The following is a 20,567-nucleotide window of genomic DNA, read 5'->3' as shown; positions in this document are numbered from 1 at the left end:
GTGTGGCTTACACTACCAAGTAATGGGTACAGTTAAGTTTTTCTGTAGTGGATAAGTGATATTCCTGCCACTTAGCATCTGCTGTTCTGAGAAATGCCACAACACCATTCCCATTAACAGTAAATCTAATTATTCACACCACAATGCTTTTTTTATTGATGTTCATTTTTCACGTTAGCATCTGCCTGTGATTTGGGCCGCCCGTCAAATTTCAAACAATGTGGCCCCTGAGCCCAAAAGTTTGTCCACCCATGGTCTAGTGGGACACCAGCACTATAAACATCTGGTTCATCCATTTTGCCAGCCGAGTTTGAAAAAAAATTGAAACACTTGCTTAGTGCAACCACATCATAAATGGCGTACATTTCACTAAAGCTATGTGTGGGTTGGAACGAAATGAATGTTTCTGTTCTAAAAGGCTTTTGTTCATGCTTAATTATCATATACAGTGGAACCTCTAACCTCTAAACTCACTAAAATATGTCAGGGAAGAAACAATTTGGCCATGGAGGAAAAGAATGACATTGAACTACAGGTTAGAAGCTGTAATACCCAGAAACTATAAGGTCTGAATGAGGAGACAGAGGTAAGTTGTGCAGTGTGAAGGCCAGGCATGGTGAAGGATTTCTCCTGAAGTCAGCAATCACCTCTGCATGGTTGGGTATTTTCAACTCTGGATCACCTGCCACTTTTCCTCCCGTCGAGAAGCAGACTCTCTAACAGTCAGCTCCGCTGAGGCCGATAACTGTGCTGTCATCTGCAAACTACAGGAGCATGAGAGCTAGATGTGCTGAGATGCAGTTGCTTGTGTAGCGAGACAAAATGAATGGACAATTCCTTGGGGCTCTTTGGTGCTGATTATGTGTGTGGAATAGTAGCATCACCTGCTATACCTGCCTGCCAGGAACCTGTTGATCCACGAGTGCCAAATAGCAGAAGAAACCCAGAAGTGAAGGAACTTGGGCAAGTGAATGAATGAATCATGAATAGGATCATAGCATTAGTCCCCTGCCTGTTAGGGTGTTCCATCGTGAAGCGTAGCCCCATGTAGATTACAGCACCCACTAGTCCGGCCTGTAGGCAAACTGCAGGTTTGCGATGACACACTTCGCATGGTCCATCATGGGGTGTTCAACGGACTTAATGACCACACATAACACCGGCAGGGCTGTAGTCATTTGGTTTCAAAATGGCAAATTTAATGCGGAATGGTATGATGATGTGAGTTATTGTTTGAAACGGCACATTTTTATTACTCACACTGTACATATTTCCCACATTGGGCACATTCACATCTCATTCAGGATCCCCTGGAGGAGGCATAATTTGGCGGACACCAAGCCAGGTTACTGGCACATCTGTGCCTGTTTCGGTCTGGTCGCCCCCTTTCTCTGCCCTGCCAGTCCACCAGTTTTAATGCGTCATACATCTGTCAGTGGGAGGAGGGTGGTGTTAGGCTGGGAAGACACTCGGCCGGGTGTTCCAGCACTCTGGTCTCCTCTCAGGTCCACAATGCCTTTCCTCGTCATACGTTGGCACATCTTTTGGGAATCATTTAGTTTACCTGGGTGGGGGTGATGGTTGTGGTTATTATTATGCTGTTAATACATGACACCCCACCAATCACTGTAGAGGGATGATGGTTGCCAGTCCAACACCTGGTAACCATAGAAATAGTTCTCTTGGCTTGACTTAAAAAAAAACAATAAGAAGAATAATTTTAAAAAATAATGAAGAAACATTGCCCTTAGTCCTGTAGGTCATAGTGTAGCAGTGTATCCTATCTTTTTTCCCTGCTTGGCTTATAGAATCTGTATCTCTCTGTCAGAACAGTTTTACGGTGTTTACGGAGGAATTTTCAAGATGCCACTGTGGTTCTTTGTATTGTAATGGATATTTATTGATAATTTCAGTCGAACAGAACAGATTTTTAAAGGGGTGTTACAGAAGTATGAAAAGGGAGGGACATCTATCCATTTTCTTTGCCGCTTATCCTCACAAGGTTCACGGGAGTGATGGAGCCTATCCCAGCTATCAACGGGCAGGAGGCAGGGTCCACCCTGAACTGGTTGCAAACCAATCGCAGGGTACATGGAGACAGACAACAGTCGCACTCATAATCAGACCAAGGGGCAATTTAGTGTCCAATAATTTTGCATGATTTTAGGGATGTTGGAGTACCTGGAGAAAACGCACACAGGCACGGGGAGAACATGCAAACTCCACACTAGCGGGTTCTCAGAACTGTGAGGCCAAAGCTTCCCAGCTGCACCACTGTTCTGCGCAAGGGAGGGACAGTGAAAAGATAATTTAATTGTACAAGAAGACAAGAAAAAAAAGAATGCTAGCTGTAAGAAAGTTGAGGAAAGAAAACCATTTTATGCCAAGTAAAATGACAATAGATTTGAGTGTTGTATGGGGGCTACACCTACAAGGAAGGACAGGAGAATATAGGACAGGAGTGGGCAGGACAAGGACAAGAGAAGAAGCCTGTAGGACAGAGCTAGTGGTCCCGGCTGTTCAACTGAAGTGCGGTGGATGTGGCTGTGTAAATGCTTAACATCTATGGAAACAGAGTGCAAGTGAGGGGATTCCCAGGAAGTTTGCATAGTTATGACTTATTTATCACAACTAGTGAATGGCACCACATCAAGCGAATAAGTCCCAGAGGTGAATATCTGGGGAAACATGCAAGTGAAATTAAACTGAAAAGCCAAGACCCCACCCAACCGCCAACCTCTCCACCCTGGCATCAAATCGCAGAGCCCCCTGATGTAGCCTGTCCCTGCCCAGTAAGAGGGTGAGATAGTGTCCCCTATTTGGTTGAAAGGAGGGTGAATAGGGGTGCCCAAAAGGGGAACGATAAGGGGGGCACCTCGGAGAGCAACCAAGGAGCATGAGAAAGGAGCCCCCACCCCGAGCATTCATCCATTCAGAGGGGCCAAGCTGCAGGAGGACCGCCACAAGTGGAAATCCCATCCACGAGGGGCCCTGGAGTGGTGTAGTGCATCGAAATCTGGAGTGTTTCCTTTGAGGGCTGCCGCGCGCTGCTGCCCCACAGCCAAACTCCCCACCCCTGACCCAAATCCATTCGCAACCCAGAGATCAGTGCATGTAGTGCATTTAAAAAAGGGGACGAGTGTGTGTCATGCATTCTAAAAACCTGGGAGGCCGGCAAGGCGGAGGAGCAACCAGGACTTGTTGTAGCTAAACGTGCAGAATGTCTTGGATTGGCAGATATGTTTTTACATACATGAATGAAGGATTTCAATTGTCTTTTGACATGTTTTATTGAAAGCAATGAGACGAACATACGATGTCAACAGGCGTCTGATATATGTGGAATATTGTGATGGGTTTAGTTTCCATGGTCATTGTGTATAAAGAAGCCCTGTTGATGCTCATTAGCCATAATCTTGCTGTCCAGTAGTTCTTACATGACATTCCGTCACACAGTGTAGTACCTGAGTGTTACTCCCATGCTGATCCGCATATACGTAATAACGCTAAAAGAGTATATTGTCTGCGTGATTGTGAGTGTGAGGAAAGGGCTTGTGGATTTGGTAGTGGGCCAACTTTTTTTTTTTTTATCTCTGCCAAGCCTCTCACACCTTCCAGCCTTTGTTTGGCCCAGAGAGCCCAAAAGCATCAGTATGTGGCATATGAGGTGTTAGTCAACAAAAACAAACAACACCCACCATGCTGCCACCCTACCCTCAACAAACATAACGTCCTGCCTTTCCACATGAACGATACCAGCTTCTGCTTGAAATCATCGCATGAGACAACATGGCGTTTGCCTCATCTAGACTGGACTCTTCCCAGAATAAAAAGCGGAGATGCACGGAGACACAGACAAGGTTAATAAAGGCATGTCTGAATAAGTAACATTTTGGCCACACACAGGCTGCGAGTCACATTTTTCATAAGCAAAAAGTAATAGAGGTGCAAAAGCAGAGTGACCCCTCAATTCTTATAATAGATTGGGGCCAGACAAGCCTCCCATACGAATGACAACAGCCGCCGCACCCGCTGCAGAGGACGGGCAGGTCAGTGAAATGACAGGAAATTCATGAAAACACAGTACTAAACACATCAGACTTACATCAAGCATGAGGATTTAAAATGAAAAGTGATATTAAGTCTTAAATGAAGAGTAAACCCTCTGCACCGACCGGCATATTTCAAATGCTGCTATTCATAATAATCTCTGCTCTTCATGTGTAGGAGGACATAAGAATGGGTAACATCTGTAATCTCTTATTATCCCATCACAACAGCAACGTGAAAGAGAAGATGTACTTTGACTCTGAATGAGGACGAATTACTAAACGATTCGAATGTGTTGGACAGAGTAAGCTAAGGCGATTGCTTTTCTATATTGTGTGTGCACGTATGTGTGTGTGTGCACGTATGTGTGCATGAGCATCAAGATAAGGAGCTTACACATACTCAAGTGTACAGTCTGTGTGTATCACAACTCAGTCACACAGACTTGTTCATTTAAATTTAACACACATTTTAAAAAAGCGGTAACACATGTAAACACAGAATACCGGTATAACAATTATCACAGGCATATACTTTATCCTTGCTAGAAAAATAAAAACATTATTGCAGTTTTATTGCGACAGTCTTCTGTGTTTCATGATCAAATCTAAATGTGTTTATATACTGTAGTGTGGCCAAGGCGCACACACCAAAAATAGCAGCACAATGTTCATTTTAATTCATTCTATTGTATTCAATTTGGTTTTAACACACTCATTCATTCTTTTTCCATGACGCTTACCCTCACTTGGGTCGCGAGCTTGCTATAGCCGACCCTAGCTATCTTTGGGTGAGAGGCGGGGTACACCCTGAACTGGTCGCCAGCCAATTGAAAAATCTATTCGCACTCACATTCACATCTGCAGCCAATTTAGAATCTTCAATCAACCTACTGTCCATGTTTTTGTGATGTGGGAGTAAACCGGAGTACCCAAAGAAAACTTACACATGCATGCTGAGAGCATGCAAACTCCATATGAGTGAGGCCAGATTTGAACTCCGGTCCTCGGAACTGTGAGGCAGATGTGGTAACCAGTTGTCCATTGTGCTATCATGGTTATTTTTGTTTTTGAAAATGTACAATACTGCAAAGTGTTGTTGTTTTTTTTCTTGGGAGGAAGGGCACCCAGTGTAAAAATTCTTCCAAACAAAACATGACTAGCTGTGGCAAACCCCTTGATGGATAAGCCAAAAGTCGAAACAAAAAAAAACAAAACACAACAACATTTGACATACATACTGCAATTATGCTCTTTCTTTCATAGCAAATACAGCATAACCTGAAGTTACCTCACAATCATTAAGTTCCATAAACTGCACCAAGATACTTAATCGTGATGCCTCATCTATTTGACACCATATAGCTAGAAACTGATTTCTATCTCAGGTCCCAGTTTTGCCTTCCATCCATTATTCGGATACACTCTTGATTTTCAGCCTTAGATTTCAGAGGCCTGTGACTGCTGGGGCTCCAGCAGTGCATTTTAAGAAGGCGTTGATGGATGGGAGAGAATTGAGCAATGGCTTCTCCCAAAACTGATTCTCCCCAGCCTGTCTAGGATTTTAGGTTGTTTTTGAGCTACAAAGTGTTCCCAAGAATGTTCCAATAATATCACAAAAAAGTCTTAAAACTGCCATGAAGAATACACTCAACAGCAGAATGACTGGACTGTTTCGCTTTCATATCTCACAGCATAATGGCAAATCTGATCCAGAAATATGATTGTACACATCTGAAGGTTATTGGCACGATGCTCAGGGGCCCTCTGTGTTATGATATAATGGGATTGTGCACTGTGAAATGCTGAGCCACTTAAGTCGAACACAAAACTGATGTATTGTGGATATACAAAGTCTACACACCCCTGTTCAAATGCCAGGTTTTTGTGACATAAAACAATCAGACCGAGGTCAATCATTGTAAAACTTTTTTTTCCACCCTGCAGTAGATGTAAGGCCATATATTGTAAGTGAATACAATGGTATATCATAACAGTTGTGAACTAAAGAAGTGTTACCATGTTATGAAGATGCAGTGTCATCAGTTTGGTGGTGGGTTGGGGGGTCACTTTACCTGCCTTAGGCCATCCTTGCTGCTCTGCATGATCCTCAGGGCATAGTTGGAGCGTTGGCCTTTGCTGTTGAATTCAATATGGCCTGTTAGACCCTCCAGCTCTACCTGTCCAACAAAGAGAGAGCAGCACATTAAAGGCCTCTCCACCAAAGCCGGTCCACTTTTCTCTCATCAGTGATGATTATAGAGAACACTGGAGGGGACAGGCCGATGACTCGCTCTTACATCTTCTTTTTTCCCCATTGTATAAACGTCAAATTTAGAATAATAAGGTGATGGAGACATAATGTGACACTTTAACAGGCAAATACAAAATTGGCTATATTTCTCGTCTTTCAGTAAATGACAATATACGTCATATTAAAGGTTTTTAATAGCAAAGATACCTGCAGCCATTACTTTAAATAGAAAAAGCCTTTTTTTTTTTATATCACTGACTTTCAGTATGAAGACTGGTGTGAAAAGATTTTTTTTTTTGTTAGAAAAGGTATACATGTATACCTGGAAAAACTACTTCATACATTCATTTTTGTAAGCTTGATTAGTGTAATAGTAACTTTACAACTCTACCTTGTACTACCCAAAGAGCCAAATCTGCGCTGCTACTTTTATTAATTTAACTGTATTTTAACTAGTGATTTTATCTATTGTTCTTTTCCCTGTTTGTGTTAATCTTGAATCAACTTTCCATTTAGGTTTTGATGTCTTTGTAAAACACTTTGAATCACCTTGTTGTTCAATTGTCATATGAAGAGTTTGTTTTCAAAACGAGACATAGGCATTTTTTTCAGATTTACGAAACTCGCGCCAAAATTATCCATTCGGAGCTGGATAATTTTGGCGCGAGTTTCGTAAATCTGAAAAAAAAATGTCCATGTCTCGTTTTGAAAACAAACTCTTCATATACAAATAAACTTGCCTTGCCTTACAGTTTCAGTGTAGTAGAAGTTGATTTTTTCAATCCATCTATCCATTTTTTGAGCCACTTGTCCTCACGAGGGTTGCAGGAGTATTTGTGGTTTTTTTTTTGTCTATATTTTTTCAGGCGACACGGTGGAACAGCTGTAGAGCGTTGGCCTCACAGTTCTGAGGACCAGGTTTCAAGTCTCAGTTTGCCTGTGTGGAGTTTGCATGATCTCCCTGTGCCTGCGTGGGTTTCCTCCGGACACTCTGGTTTCCTCCCACATCCCAAAAAACATACAACATTAATTGGACACTCTAAATTGCTCCTAGGTGTGATTGCGAGTCTGTTAAACACCGAAACACACTTTATAAACTTTTCTCAGACAGGCATGATAATTTTCTCGTTTTACTTGTTTAAACACTTCAAAGTTCAAACCCACACGGCAGGGAGATTGGCAGAAGGTATCTGAAAATGGGCCCACTAGGGTTTATTGATCATGTAACTCGTGAATGTAGAAGCTGCTACCATGAAGTCTACAAAACCATTTTGCCTGACAATTTAGAGAAAAATGCATTCAAACTAATTGGGAGAAGCTTGACCATTCAATAAGACAATGACCAAAAACGCATTTCCAGAACAACAGAACTTCATCAGGCAGAAAATGTGATCGGTCAATTGGCTGAGTCACGCACCGCACCTTAACCCAAAAGATCATACATTTGACCTTTTGAAGGGGAGACTCAAGGGAGAAACCCCAGAAACAAACAAGAACTGAAAGAGGCCGTAGTAAAGGCACGGAAATTTAATTTTAAATGAAGAATGCAACAATCCGGTGAAGTCAATGGGTTGTAAGCTTCATACAGTTATTGCAAGTAAGGGTTATGTCACCAAATAATAAGTGTTATTCACTTTAAGTTCATTTTACAATGTCTGTTCCCATACGACAGAGAGAGAGAGAGAGGAGAGAGAGAGAGAGAGAGAGAGAGAGAGAACTAGAAGAGAACTATATATAGATATTCTATAAAGGACATTCAAGTAACAGTAATATATCTTTTGAGACTAATAAAAAAGAAACCCATGGCTATTGTAGCAACTAGTTTACATTAAAGTGTTGATAAATTGTTGCCCATTTGGAATGGCCCCCATCTGAAACCTTCTCAAGGACATCTGGGTAGCTTTGAGGCCCATTCCTGATTTATCTGGAAATACAAATAGCTCCCACCAACAAAATAATAAACATTTCCGTAACGGCAGGTTGAATTATTGCTGTTATCATTTATTACATCAGGGATAAACTTACCATCCTCAGGTAATTCATTAGGCTGGTGCCGTGCTCCCAGATTTTGGAGGACTTGCAGGAGAGCTGAGTTGCGCCTACATTTTGGCTACGGTTCAGTTCCTGGACCGCTGCCACCACCGCGTATACTGCATCAAAGAGAAGAGCTGAGGAGAGCTGCACAAGAGCAAGAGAGAGAGAAAGAAAGAGGAAGGTGGATGTATTATGCATGCATACACCAAGTGCACAAACTCCAAGTGCACAAACTCTGAGTGAAACATGTCAGTTGTTGCTGTTCGGTGAGGGTTAGTGTGGGTGAGATGATTGCACTAGATCATTTTACACCCTGGTTTGAATTTACGAACATCCCAAAATAGGCGAATTGGTGAAAAGGCCCAGAAAGCGGGAAAATGCAGAGTTGCAACGAGTTTCTTCATTTGTCAGGTGATATGACGCGACTCCTCCTTGTGGCTGGCTCAAAGTCAGCCTTCAGATGATACAGAAGCTCTAAAATTGCAATGCTGAATACATACATGACATGACATAATAATTTTTGTTTGACATTTCAAAAATGTTGACTGTGCTGCTCTCCGTGTTGGTTTACACCTGCCTTTCACATAGGCTATTTTAAGAGAAGATCGTCCATTTAATCGCAGATTTGAAAAAAACAGACATCGGTTGCTAAGTTCATTTATTTGCACATAACCCCCTCCTCCCATAACATTTGTTTGATGTTATTCTGGTTGTTTCCAGTTAGTAGGATTGACTACAGTAATGCTATCATTTCTGGTCTCCCTAATTCACAAGTCATTAGCCGGCAGCCTCTGTCGCTAATGGGCCCCCATGAAATGCACTTCTTCACTCCACTCTGTGCTCAGCCATGTCTCAATAGGTATGCTATGTATTTAATCATCTTTCTTTATTGTAACTACTCTTGTTCACAGGTGTTGGGTGTCACAGAGGCTCAGAGACTGCAGGTGGGTGGGAGGACTAGTGTTTGTGTCTTTTATCGTTTGCTTTGTAAAGCACTTTGTGTTGCTTTTTAAGTATGTATTTTGCCTTACAAATAAAGGTTTGATTGATTGAGTGACTGGGTGGATCAACTTACACATCTGTTTGCACGTGCAATCAAGTTGGCGACCGTTTTTGCTCATTCAAACCTTCAATAATCAGGCCCACTATGATGTGCTGACAATGTTTATTTCGCTCAAAGACATTCTGTCCTTTTCCTCTCTCAGTGTCATCCTTGCTTCCTCTCATGTCTGATGTCCAAACTGCTTTATCTTCATAGCAACTGCATCTTGTGAGCCCATAGCGGAAGCCCTCAAAGAACCATGCTGTTGATATTGTTACGGATAATGATACAGGCTATTGAGCTATTTCACGGCAACAAAGCTACCAAAAGGTCATTAAACTGCAAGACCCTGATGCGTTTTATAACTTCCTAATTGGGGCATTGCAGATTAAGAGCAACATGGTGCCCACAAACAACCTGGAGGGATAGGAGAAGTATGCCTGAATGTTTTTTTTTTTTTATGTTTGACACTTACTAGTGTCGTGGCAACAGATGAAGTCGTGTCATGACGATAGCATTTCAAATGTAAACTTCAACAGGATTTTTAATTATTGTCAATGCTTTTCGATTAGAATGTACTGTAGGTCTTGGTTCCTTTTCTTAGGACTGCTTAAGTAGTGTATAGTGAACGTAGACTGTAGAGTGTACACCATACAGTCGCTTCCAAAAAAATTGAAACGGCAAGGTGAATTCCTTTGTTTTTTGTTGTATACTGAAAAAAATTGGGTTTCAGATCAAAATTGAAACGAAAGTTCAGAAGTTCAGCTTTTAGTTGGGGGTGTTTAAATCTAGATGTGTTCAACAACTCAGGACAGAGCAGCCTGTTTTTAAACCCTTCCACATAAGGCTTTTGGAGGGGACTGTATTGTGATTACTGACTGAATTGGAGCATTTCTCTCCCTTTCAACCAAAGTAACAAAGGTAAGATTCGTGGAATACCTCTGAAATTTTAGCGTATGTGATTGCCTTGTGGTACAGGGGTAGGTTGACCCTTACATAAATTTGTCATATTTTGAAATCTGAGCGCATTAACAAGTAGTATATTGAGGTAAGAGTTTAATTTGTTTTGTGAGCGCATTCATAACTCAAAACACAATCTCACATTATCTTTCCTTTTTTACATGAACCTATATAAACCAGTGTCATAAAGGTTTTGTTTTTTTTTTCTGTTAAGCTCTTTGGTCAAGCAGAATGGACACTCTGTATCCCTTTTCTGCTGGAACACTTTAACTCTGTGACAGTGGAGATTTTAAGATGCCACTGTGTTTTTTTAGTATCATATGTGATGTTTACTGAGAATCATAAAAGCCCAATCAAACAGAACAAAGTTACTGGAGGGGAGAGAGAAACGAAGACGTAACATAGAAACACTAATTGTAAACAGGCTGAGAAAAGGAAATAATGTTCAACAGTGAAACTTTAGATATTAGTCTTGCTTGGGACTGTACTGCTACACCCTGTGAGGGAAGGACAGGACAGGAGAGGACAAGATTGATTGGCTGGCAAGCAAATTCGCAAGCATTTCGCCTTTTCATGAGTTAAAGTGTTAGTGTCCTGTAATGACTGTGCTTTCACCGTGAAGGCTGACGACCCCACACACTCAATCACCGGAGTGCACCCCAGTCACGGGGGACCCAAAGGCAGTCTACTGGCCCCAGCGGGTTGGCCTGGCAACTGACAACTGACCACCCAGTGGAGGCCACAGAACCAGATGCCATACCTCCCAGCCAATCCCTAATCCTCAACCGCCACCCCAACAAATACTACTACTCTCAACCTCCAGCTCCAGGAGTCTCAGACACCCCACTCCCCAACCCGCAGGGCCCACAATGCAATATGTCGGAAAGGAGGGCTGATAGCGGCACTCGACAAGGGAACACGTGTGTATTATGTGTGTGTGTAACGTGTCTTTTCTATCGAACGGTAGTAACAGTGTTGACATGGCATGGAACTGTCCCGAAACTTCTGTTCTTACATGGGCAAAAGTTTCCACGGAAACATGTACCCATTGGCCATCAAAAGGTCATGAGGGAATATTGCAACGGCGAAAGACTAAAGCGGCATAGGATTGCAGATAAATATTATATATGTACTACTACTGATAGTCAATATTAATAGTTTGATAAAAACACAAGTGTTCATTTTTTTTCAAAATGTTAATATTCCAATTCCAGTTTATATTAATTATTTTTTCGAATGTACCCATCTCCCCCTGCATCTGCAATAGTCACATTCACAAATGCACGCATATATGTCAAGCACGTATGTCTGTGTCTTGTTATAATTTCACCATAAAAGACAAATGCAATAACTTTGAAGTTTGTGCATGCCATCACGGCAGAGATCATTGTCCCTTGAAGACGTCAGTTAAGCAACCATCAAAGGATACACTTGTTCTTTGGTTTTTGAGACACTGATTCAAAAAGACACAACCTCAAGAAGAACGATCCAACCATAGATGAGTCTAATAATCATCAAAATTCAATTTTTTTGTTGTTGTTTTCTTTGTCATATGTCCATTGAGAAATTGATAAAACACCTTAACAGTTTGTGATTTTTCAGGGTTTGGGCGAGGTCCAATGTCCTGTATCCCAGTAGAATAGATTTGCCTGCTGGCTGGAACAAAGTACACAATGCGTCAGTAGGAAAACAAGAGCATGCAGTTGTTGGATCTACCGTGTGAGCTCTGCAGGTGTACTTTGTACATCAAAATTCATTTGCATCAAAAATGGCAGATGACATCTATGAGAGGCCGCATGGATGACTTAATCATTTACTTTGCAAAAGTGCCATCGGCCTTTTATTCTCCCAACTTTAGGCTAATTAGTCATGAAGGCGAGATCCTGGGAGCTGAGAAGTATTCAAAGAACCTGCTGCGAGAGCAACAGTACAGTTTTATGTCACGCTGCGTTCTAATGCTTATTGGCCACTTTCAGCAGCAGCTTGTGCGCACCAGAGGGGAGCAAATTGTTGAGCGTCATCTCATCGCCTTCATTCATTCACTTCAGTTACTCATGTTCATTAAAGGACTGTTCTCTTGGCTTCCAACTAAATTCTTGAAAGTACAAACGGCACAGCGGAAATAATCCGATTTGGGCTTTCCAACACTACAAGAACTCTGAACTCAACACTGATATGTAAAGAGTAAAGAGTATCTGAAAAGACAACACATTTGAGTGACTCAAGACTCCCATCCAGGAGAATAAATTGAGTACAAAGTTTAAAGTACTAAGAAAGAGTGTGAAGAGAGCCTTTCCAAAAAAAAAAAAAAAAAAACTGAATATTGTATCATGGAAAACTTAATTTCTTTCCCTAACTCTACTTATAAAGTTAAACTTACAAATTCAGGGCCTAAGCTGTCAAATGGAGATGCAGTACATGTTGAGCTGTGAACTGGAATTAATTCCTCCAAAGTGAATGAAGACCCCACAACAGATTTATGCTGCCAGAAAATCAACTGGTCCACTACAATTACAGCAGTTAACTGGATAAATGTCATACTTGTATAATTTGGTGTTTGTTTTTGATTTGCCGCTGTTGTTTTGGATGGCGTATTTGAGTTGTAGATGCATTCAACCTTTAAAGGTCTGTTTGGCCTTTGTAAAGAAAAAAATCTACGTCCATTTATGTGTTACTATTTTGCATTCATGTGTCTGTGTGTGGACTAACCGGGGTGCCAGCGAAGGGAGCATGTTCACAGTTCTCTTGCCAGGAGCGGTTGAGGCTCAGCGCAAAATCCTCAAAGAATGGATGCGTTTGGTTGAAAACGGAAAATCCGACGATGTTGACCCGCTGGTCTGCCACGTCTTCCAATCGCAGCATGGAGAACTCCTGCAGAACAAAATGGGAGTGATGTAAATGAGTGTTAAACAGCTGTGGCCAATTAAACAATATTACTAACTTCTATAGCATCATGTCATTCTTTGATCAGTGATTGTCCATCCTGTATTTTATTATATTAACTTGTCTCAAACGTGTGCTAGTTCCCATTTTTAAGAACAAAGGGTACTTGCAGAGCTGTGGCAACTATAGAGGAATAAAGTTGATGAGCCACAGAATGAAGTTATGGGAAAGAGTAGTGGAGGCTAGACTCTGGTCAGAAGTCAGTACCTGCGAGCAACAGTATGGTTTCATGGCTAGAAAGAGGACCACAGATACAATTATTTGCCTTGAGGTTGCTAATTGAAAAATACAGAGAAGGTCAGAAGGAGCTATATTGTGTCTTTGTGGATCTAGAGAAACCATATGACAGAGTACCAAGAGAGGAACTGTAGTACTGCATGCAGACGTCTGGTGTGGTGGAGAAATATTTTAGAATAGTACAGGACATGTATGAGGGTAGCAGAACAGTGGTGAGGTGTGCCGTAGGTGTGATGGAAAAATTTAAGGTGGAGGTGGGACTGCATAAGGGATCCGCGCTGAGGCCCTTCCGGTTCAGTGTGGAAATGGATAGGCTGACAGATGAGGTTAGACTGGAATCCCCTCGAACCGTGATGTTCGCAGATGATATTGTGGTATGCAGTGAAAGCAAGGAGAAGGTGGAGGAACAATTAGAAAGATGGAGGCATGCATTGGAAAGTAGAGGAATGAAGATTAGCCAAAATAAAACGGAATACATGTGCGTGAATGAGAGGGACGGAGGGGTAAGAGTGAGGCTCCAGGGAGAAGAGATAGTGACGGTGAGGATTTCAAATACTTAGGGTCAACCCTCCAGAGCAATGGTGAGTGTAGGAAGGAAGTGAAGAAATGGGTCCAAGCAGCTTGGAACAGCTGGTGGAAAGTGTCTGGTGTGTGATGTGACAGAAGAGTCTCTGCTAGGATGAAGGGCAAAGTTTACAAAACAGTGGTGAGGCCGGCCATGATGTACGGATTAGAGACGGTGGCACTGAAGAAACAACAGGAAGCTGATTCTATTTCACATTATGATTCAAATTTAGTGATATCTATAATAAGGGGTATTAGGCCACATAAAATTTGTGAAAAATCCATTTACTTGAACATATTATTTGCATTTGTGCCGAGCCTGTTTTAAACTATATGTAAATAAAAAATGTAATTGTCTTCAACTATTGCAGTTGAGTTAGCAAAGAATGCAAAAAAGAGAACTATATATCTCTTAACATATATGGCTCATCATATGAATGCCAAATTTTAATGCTCCGAGGCTAGAAGACAGAACGAGGCAAACCAATCAAGGACAGTGAGCTAATAAAGATATTGAAAACCAGACATATAAACTGTCAGGATGCGGCGGGAGAGTAAAAATGAAATTTTATTCGTCTCTTTTGCTTTTAGAGAAAGTCCTGGCTCCCCTTCCGCCAAGGGAGGCGTTGACAAGGGACAGGCAGAGATAGAAATGAGAACTTGAAGGGAGTACAGGAGGGACGTGGGAATGAACATTTCCTGAAGCCTAACAGAGGTGTCAACCCCCCCACAAGCCTTCAGGTGGCAGGCCCTGTGTGCCATCTAGGATTTGACAGACTGACAGTCACCCAGTGAGGCCACAGATTGTGAAGATAATCACGGATGGATGGAAAGCTTGTGAGTAAAATAAATACACATGTACGCAGTAAACCTGATCAACATGATCACTTGTGGACAATTACCCATTATTGTTGGTTTGTGAAGAGCATAAGAAAAAAAAATGACTTGAGCAGTTATGAGGGGTGAGCCCAGTGTTCCCTCCTTTTGTGAAGACTCCAGCATATTTAAACCTTTTACCTAATTAGTTGGCGCATCATGTCTGAATCTTAATGACAAAATTCAGGCCAATGCCAAAAGGTATGAAGGTGTACAATTTGGTCTTAATCCAAAATTAAATTGTCCGGCCTCTCCTGAGGTCTCCTGGGTACTGTTACAGTCAAAAACCACAACTTGATGGATTAATATTTGCTTTTTCCACCAACATTTTTGTGCCTGTGCTTTCAAAGTATTCAAAGCGTCAGGAGACACTCGTTTTGAAGTGTAGAAAAAAAAAACCTCCAAATACTAACAAATAACCCTTTAGGATACATTTTTTTTTCACCTTGCAAAGAGACAAAATATATTTGACACATTGTGTTCTTTATGAGAGAGCAGGCATGAAGCAATGAATCCACACAAAAACTAACCCATCAAAGCAGTCTAGATAGACCGTGTTATTCCAACAAAGTACAAAGTTGTCTGCTGATTGGAGCAAATTTTTTGTCCAATGTATTCTTTAATTTTTCTTCCTGAGTTAGGTGAGGAATAGCACCAAGCACCGTATGGTGCACTGTCTTTGAAAAAACAACATCCCGGGCACATTATTAGACATATAGCTAGTTAGCTAGCTAGCTAGAATGACGTTGGTCTAGGCCAGGGGGTGTCAAACTCATTTTTTTCACAGGCCATGTTGTAGTTACACATCCCCTAAAGGGCCGTTATGAATGCAAAACCATAAAAATCTTTTAATTGCCTCAGCGTGTTACACATGAAATTTATGAACTAGATTTGGAATAAGAAATCAAGGGTAATGGGTTTTTCAACCATTGATCATATTTGGTTACACAAAAATACTTATAACAAATCAAAGTTATTATTTATGATATATGACAATTTGAAATTTTGGTGTAGAATTTCACAGGAATCATGGAATTTTACAGATGATTTGACTTCGTGGGCCACATAAAATCAAGCGGTGGCCATGAGTTTGACATTTGTGGTCTACGCTAACCTTCTTTTTTCTTCTTCCTGAGTTCAGCGAGACACAGCAACAAGGAGCATATCATGCACTTCCTCCATTTAAGAAGCTAACGTCCGTGACAGCGGCAGGTGGTTAGTTTCTCCTTTTTATTTTTAATCTTTTTTTTCCCCCATCTAAGTTCAGCGACAAATGGCATCAAGTAGCATGCACATTCTTCGCATACTGTCAAGCAATGTGACCGTGTAACTTTAATAGACTCCTACATTTCAATCATGTGATGTCAGCAACTCAATTTTTTTTGTTCCTCCTCATATTTTAGCACATTTTGAAATAGAAGCCCTTTACTATCAACCTCAGAGCAAAATCCAAAGTCACGAGGCACACCTTATAACCGCAGGCCCAGGAACACATGGTGACATTAACACCAGCCGGTTTGCCTGGTTCGCAAATAAAATGTGAATGTTCCGTGGGTACTCACAAAAGCCTTACAAAGTACTTTAAAAGCCACAATGATATGACAACAATAAGGAAGCTGATGTTTTCGGCGGCAGACAGAATATAAGTGCCGAGGCAACAAACAGTGACTTGTCCTTGACCGTCGTCCTACCCAATTGGCAACAAAAGGAAAATCAACGATTGCATTTTTTCCTACTTCAACTCAGATTGGCTTGTGCCACAAGATATTGGAGCATGAGCCATGTGTTTTGTTTGCATTTCCAAATCAAGAATCATTTTCCATGATAAAGTATATCAACAAGTGCAGCTGGCAACACAAAAACATGAGGTATCATTATTTTTAGCTACTGTCGTGATTTTAAGAACATGTTTCAAGATACTTCAAGGGGGATTTAAACTTGAGACAAGGGTCATTTAAACTTCTAGCGTAGTTAAAGGATGAGGTCGTGAGGGAAAGGCCGGCTTGTAAATATAAGTGACACGCTGTTGTCTGAAAACAGAATTAATTTCTGTGTATATTTCACTTTTGTTTAAGTGCTACTATTAATGAGTGAGGCACATTAATGAATGGGAAGATGTATTATGTAGGACTAGATGTTATTATCCTTATATTTTGGCTCCGATGAGGCTCTGTGGGATGTTCAAATAAGTGATGGCAACCTATGGGTTATCAATTGGGCTTCCTTCCATCATCAAGTTTTCGCTGATAGGCCTGCGACACCCTGGAGAGGGTTCAGCAGTGAATCCCAGCGTCCCAGGTTCACCCCCTCGGGGGCATCAATTCTTCTGAAGGCCCAATTGGGGTCTTTCCTCTTTATTCACAGCCCCTGGCTGGCCTTTTCCACCGCCTTGGTGAGATCTATGATTGCCTGCTGATGGGCCTTCCCTTGGACTCCCATCTCTCTGAGTAGCCTGGATGTTGAGGAGGCTATAAACCCTCTGCAGCCAACTTCCACCGCTCTGCTCTGCAGCCTTGCCGTTGCACTTCGGCCGCAAGACCTGCATACCTCAGCCGCTTCCGCTCATACGCCTTCTCGACTGCCCCCTCCCAGGGCACTGCGAGCTCCATGATGTAGACGAGCTTGAGAGAGGCAGACCAAAGCACTAGATTTGGTCGTAGGTTTGTGGTTGCAATCTCAACTGGAAAACAGAGGTTCTTGTCCAGGTCTGACAGCAGTTTCCAGTCTCGTTCAGTCGGTGTGGCCGGTTTGACTCTCCCCCTCCCGAACAAACAGCCTTGGTTGCCAGTTGGCTGACAATGGAGGGAAGGCGTTCACCCTCATCCGCTGGGTCTCCAGAACACCAGCAAGACATTTCAGCACTTACTGCAGGGTGTAATGGCCTTGAGTAAGGCTGGTCTAGCAACCAACCAGGATGTGCTTCAGTGTTGCGGGACTTGTGCATAACAGATGAGATTAAATTCAAGACTCTAACGTATCACTCCATGTTACATTTGGAGACTCAGATGACGAAATAATTAAAATAATTGGGAAATAAAAAATCAGAGTGGTAACGGCATATTTTTTTTAATATTGCACTTAAAATACAATGATTTTGTCATTTTCTTTTACTTTTAGCCCTACTGAGCCTTTTGGGGCTGGTCATCCAGTTACAGGGTAAGTGTGCTTTAATGGATCATTAGAGCCATACTTTGCAAACAAGCCAGTCATTATGCTTGCCCCTCATGGCTGCTTGTAGGCATAGTAGATCCATGTCCACAGACGCACACAAGAATCTTTAAAATTGAGCGACATATGCAATTACGAGGGCACCAAAATATATTCTGGCTAAGTCTGAAACGAGAACACCGGCGGGTTATATTTGTTCGCATCCTTTTAGCAGTGACAGAAATTCAGACTACTTCCAACCACTTGAACGAGTACTCCCTCTTGCATACTAAATGGGGCAAACTTGAACTGGGGATTGCTCAGCGAAGGACAATTGGTTCTCAGCAGTGAGAGCGTAAAGGCAGTCTTTGGAGGGTCAAAACCAACTGTGATCACTGATGAGATGAAAAAGGCAGAGTGGCAAAATGATGAGTACAGAGGGGCAGAGAAAAGTTGACTCAAGGAGCCAAAACCTCTGAAGTCTAAAGAACAAAAAGCAGGAATTAACTGAGAAAAGTCTGCACACCATTATGTCAAAGAAAACATTTTCAATATGTTCAGTTGAAAAGTTACATTTGTAGGAAAAACTCACAAGTTTAGTCCTACCCTTCTACTCCTCTGTAGAGACATCGTATTATGATATAGCACGCATGATGCTCTTTCGTGGTGAACAGTGTCGTGTAAGTGCCAATATCCTTTGGAATTATGGTGAAAAATATCAAACTTTTTTGGACCATAACATGTTGTCCTGCACATGTTAGGGAGAGTGGCATGACTGGTTAGCACCTGACCTTTGGATGTTCTCTGCATGCCTGTGTGGGTTTTCTCCGGTTTCCTCTTGCATCCCAAAAACACGCATGGTAGCTTAAATGAAGACTCTAATTTGCTCGTAGATGTGAGTGCAAATGGTATTTTTACTATATGTGCCCTGCGATGAACTGGTGTAGAGTTCAGAGTTTACCTTGCCTGCAGTTAGCTGGGATAGGTTCCAGCACTTCCACGATCCTCGTGAGGATAAGTGGTATGGAAAATGGATGGATAGGTATAAGGAGAGTTTGCTATTATCGCTAGCTACAAAGATGTTTTATTAACTGTGTTGTACCGTACAGGTTAAAGGCCACAGTAGTGGGAAATGTTCTGAAATGGATTATGTTAGTCTCATCTTTTTATAATATCAAACTCTGTTTTTTTAACAGGGGTTTGTAGATTTTCGAGATCCACTAATGTTTGGTCTCTGGAATTCTACTTCAGAAAATGTGTCAGTGAGTAAATTGTTCTGCACTTTACCCACTATACCATACCATAATGAGGCAAATTTGCTTTCTAACCACACCCCCACAAGTTTCTAGCACCAATCAATTCAGGATACAGACTCATTGGCGTACTGCACACCACTGCTACACAAACATTTGTCAGAGAGATGATAAGGTGAACCGTCTGTAGTCGCAAAGCTCATGAATCACACATGGTCATCATGATAATAAAAGCTGGACCATTTGTCTCGCAGTGTATGGGGAGGTATGAGGGCGGGCTCAAAAAACTGCTAGCACATGTTTTAGCGTGTACGTAAACTACAAAATGATGGCGGTCATGAACCAGGGAGGAAAAATTGCATTTTATATTTTTAAGCAGATGAAGCTTATATTGCCCCACTTACTAACAGTGCAGCGAGGTCATTACAAGATGTTCACACTCACAGTGACACATCAAAGTTAAAATTATCGCAACACAGGAAACAAAATAGCATAAAAAGCAAATAAAACAAATAAAAGAACGACTGAAGAAGTAACACAAAACATGCGCTTTAAACACTCTTTACATCATCCCAACATGTTGGAAGTGCTGCAAAGCATGCTGGGAGGATGTAAATAGTGTACAAAGTAAATAACTGTCATGAACCAATGGTGCGGGGCTGGACCCAAATGCAGGACTCCGAGACGAGGGCATGATGATAGGCATAGTTTTATTTAATGCTGAGGTCATACACGGTGTAAGCACGCCGAGAAGGGAGAGGCACAACAACGCTCGGCTATAAGCAAAATCCAAAAACACGAAGCGAGGTTTGATGAGTAGGAGGCAAACTTGGAAACATGAATTAAGATGGGACTAAACTATGGTGGCACAGAATCACTGTGATGAGGATAGCTCACACTACACTTACTCTTGGTGGTGGAGATCCCTGCTGGCAGTGAATGCAACTCACTAACTCAAGGCAACGAACTAGCAAATGCCAGTGACAAAATTCCAACTTAAAGGTCAAGTGTCATCCCTATAAACATTCTAAAATAGATATTGTAAAGAAAATGCATATAACATTATTCACTTCAATGTCTATACGAAAAAATAAATATGAGCAGAGAGCGCGTCATCCATGCGCAAAGTTGGGGAAGTGTCATTCGAAGACATCCAAGTGGTCGTCATATTGGCTGCATCCCTGTCCGTGACGTCACCCCGGACATTC

The 20,567-nt window shown here is 41.8% G+C and overlaps 1 protein-coding gene across 6 annotated transcripts in view; it reads right to left on the bottom strand.

Moving 5' to 3' along the window:
- The window catches only part of grik4 (glutamate receptor, ionotropic, kainate 4), a 255,732-nt gene that overhangs the window by 78,295 nt on the left and 156,870 nt on the right, over nucleotides 1-20,567 (bottom strand). For all 6 annotated transcript variants that reach the window (XM_061827586.1, XM_061827585.1, XM_061827587.1 and 3 more), the window contains 3 exons: nucleotides 13,049-13,210; nucleotides 8,329-8,481; nucleotides 6,125-6,229 (listed from right to left, as the gene is read on the bottom strand). In XM_061827586.1, coding sequence (XP_061683570.1) covers nucleotides 6,125-6,229; nucleotides 8,329-8,481; nucleotides 13,049-13,210 — 420 coding nt within the window. The remainder of the gene's footprint in view (nucleotides 1-6,124; nucleotides 6,230-8,328; nucleotides 8,482-13,048; nucleotides 13,211-20,567) is intronic.

The sequence above is a fragment of the Syngnathoides biaculeatus genome, chromosome 8, assembly GCF_019802595.1.
Source record: "Syngnathoides biaculeatus isolate LvHL_M chromosome 8, ASM1980259v1, whole genome shotgun sequence".
Lineage (NCBI taxonomy): Eukaryota > Metazoa > Chordata > Actinopteri > Syngnathiformes > Syngnathidae > Syngnathoides > Syngnathoides biaculeatus.
The sequence above is the reverse complement of the archived record's forward strand: the minus strand, read 5'-3'. Positions and strand labels throughout refer to the sequence as shown.